General features: G+C 53.2%; 1 protein-coding gene across 3 annotated transcripts in view; it reads left to right on the top strand.

Annotated features, from left to right (window-relative positions):
* The window catches only part of Tysnd1 (trypsin domain containing 1), an 8365-nt gene extending 7081 nt beyond the window's left edge, over positions 1 to 1284 (top strand). For all 3 annotated transcript variants that reach the window (XM_004623971.2, XM_023723491.1, XM_004623970.2), the window contains one exon: positions 500 to 1284. In XM_004623971.2, coding sequence (XP_004624028.1) covers positions 500 to 717 — 218 coding nt within the window. In that variant the 3' untranslated portion in view covers positions 718 to 1284. The remainder of the gene's footprint in view (positions 1 to 499) is intronic.
* Positions 1285 to 2805: the final 1521 nt, after the last annotated feature.

Below are 2805 nucleotides of genomic sequence, written 5' to 3'. Positions count from 1 at the left end.
AAAATGTTGGCTTTCCTTGCGGCCCTCCAGGAGGATTATAAATTCAAGCCTACCTTGGGTAATTGAGACCCTGAGTCAGAAATTAAAAAGGACCAGGGATGTATCTCAGTGTGCAGGCTCTGGGTTTAACGTCCAGTACTAAAAAAAAAACAAAACCCCGAACAGGAGGCGTCGCAGGTCCGCCTCGCTCATTCTTTCACTGTGCAGGTGTTTGCTGCATCTACTCTGGCAGGCACCGTGCTCAGTGCTGGAGAAACTGTGGATGAGAGAGGTGGGCCAAACAGGGCAACCGGAGAGTCAGATGCAGGTGGTGTGGGGGAGAGGAGAGCCCAGCGCTGAGGAGCAGGTACTCATGGCGGGAAGCACAGTGGCGTCACGTGGGCACCCGGGCGTTTCCAGCCCTCAGCAGGCCCCAGCAGTGCAGAACAGAGATGGTCCTCCCTGTGTCATCCGTCTGTGCCCTGGCTCACGTCCTCCTCTGCTTTCTGAACCCTAACAGGCATCGTCGCCAGCAACACCCGGGACAATAACACAGGGGCCACCTACCCACACCTGAACTTCAGCATTCCCATCACGGTGCTCCAGCCGGCGCTGCAGCGGTACCATCAGACTGGGGACCTGGGTGGCCTCCGAGAGCTGGACCGCACTACTGAGCCCGTCAGGGTGGTGTGGCGGCTGCAGCGGCCCCTTCCTGCAATCCCAAGGAGCAAGCTCTGAAGCTGTGTCACCCTCTGCAGACAAGAGGGACCATAGGAAGTGATAAGGTAGCGGCTGGCTTAGGATCCAGGGTCCGTTCCTGACTGGTCACATCCCAGCTGGGCTACCTTGTCTTCTCTGCTGACCACAGTCTGAGCCTCGGGCCCAGGATCAGACTTCTTTCCAGCCTCATGGAACCTCAGCCTGACAACTCATTCTGGGGTGTTTCCTTGAGCCAGAACTTCTCTCTGCCCCAGTAGTAGACTCAGCCTAGGAAGCCATGTTCCTTCCCGTCTGGGACCCAAGTCACAGTGGCACAGGAGCACTGGTTCTGGTAGGCAGAAGCTGCTCTGTTCCCCCAAGGGCCACTGCCTGTGTCTGCCTGTGTCTTGTGGGCTGGCAGCCCTGGGGTTTGTTCAGGCTACCTCAGCACCGGGCCCTGCTCTTCCACACCCCTAGGCAGGCTGTCGCTGAGAGCCGGGACGCCTGGCCTTCACTCTGACACGGTGCCTTCATTTACCAGCCCCAGGCCTCCTGAGTCTGGGGATAGAGGATAGAACGTGCAGTTGTGTCTTGGAAATAAACATGATCCTCTGCACAGGACCTGTGCTTTGCTAGGTTGGATTTTTTTTTTTTTTTTATGAGTTAAGTAGGGAAAGAAAATGTACCATGTCTGGGCTGCTTTCTGGCTGGAGTTTTGTTGCCTGGAATGCTGTCCTGCCAGGCTGGCCCTGGGAGGTAGTCATGTGCCACCTAGCACCTCAGAGTGCTGTTTGTAACATCTAGTTGTCGAATGCCAACTCCAGCCAGCAGCAGAGCGCTCCCGTGAGGCAGAGGGCTGGTCCCGTGTGAGACAAGTCCTGCATGGTAGTGGGGGGCTGGATTCGAGGTCTGGAGCGGGCATGAGGGGTGTATTCCTGCATGTGTGCCACCAAGGCGCTCCCAGGGTGCTCTGGTGATTCTGGTGTGTGCACCTGTTAGTGCAAGGAGCTGAGTAGCTTTTTCCATGGAAGATGTTCAGAGACCTAGAGAGGGTGCCCAAGTACGGGTTCTTCAGGACAACTCAAGATCTAGACTAGGTGGTGGAGGTATTCAAGGTGTATTGAGGTGACGAAGTGGGGAAAGTGATCCCGGCCAACAGCAGCAGGAGGTAGGACGGGGAAGGCTGGAACTATTTGCTTGCTCAGAAGGGCGGCTTGAGTTTGTACAGTAGTGATTGGGGCACGAGGGGCCTTTCCTCTTGTGCCATTGGTCTGGGGCCCTGGAGACTTCTGCTGGGCCCTCTGGATCTGGCTGGTGAGCTGGGGAAGAAAGACAAGAAGCCGGGTTGTGGTGGCACAGGACTGTAATCCCAGTACTTGGGTGGCTGAGGCAGGAGGATCACCACAAGTTGAAGCCAACCTGGGCTACATAGTGACTTCAACGGCAACCTGAACTACATTGTGAGATTCTGTCTCAAATAAATAAGAGAAAAAAAATTAAAAAAAATAATAAAAATAAAGGTGAGTTTAAATAAACAAGAGAGACAGAAAGGATCCCTGTTGCATTCATTCATTTACTTTTTTTTTTTTTTGCGGAACCAGGGATTGAACTTAGGCCCTTGTGCTTGTCAGGCAAGCACTTATTCTACTGAGCCATCTCCCCGGCCCCTCATTCATTTACTTTTATCTTCCCTGTCCCTTGCTTCTTTTAAAAAATAATTTCACTTTGAAACAATTTCAGATTCACAGGCAAGCCCCCCAAGCCCGCCTATACCTAGTGGTGATTTCAACAGACCTATTCCTTGTAACCAGCTCTAATTTAGGGTGTTGGGCACTGGCCACCACCCTGTTTTCCTCAACTTGAACAGCTCCTCAATCTCTCCTTGGGTTCCTGACCTGGACTTTATGAGGACAGCAGGGACAGTTTTTGCTGTTCACGGTGGGACTGGCTCAGACCTTCACAGGACTGGATACAGTGCTCCATCTTTGGCAGGATTATCCCAGAGGCAGTGTCTGTCCTTTCTGTGTCCTCCTGAGTGGCACACGATGCTTACCTGTGTCATCAAGATGATGTTAGTGGGGCTGGTGAGATGGCTCAGTGGTCTAAAGCACCTACTTAAAAAAAAAA

This window comes from Octodon degus, unplaced genomic scaffold (assembly GCF_000260255.1).
Source record: "Octodon degus isolate 3935 unplaced genomic scaffold, OctDeg1.0 scaffold00005, whole genome shotgun sequence".
Lineage (NCBI taxonomy): Eukaryota > Metazoa > Chordata > Mammalia > Rodentia > Octodontidae > Octodon > Octodon degus.
The sequence above is the reverse complement of the archived record's forward strand: the minus strand, read 5'-3'. Positions and strand labels throughout refer to the sequence as shown.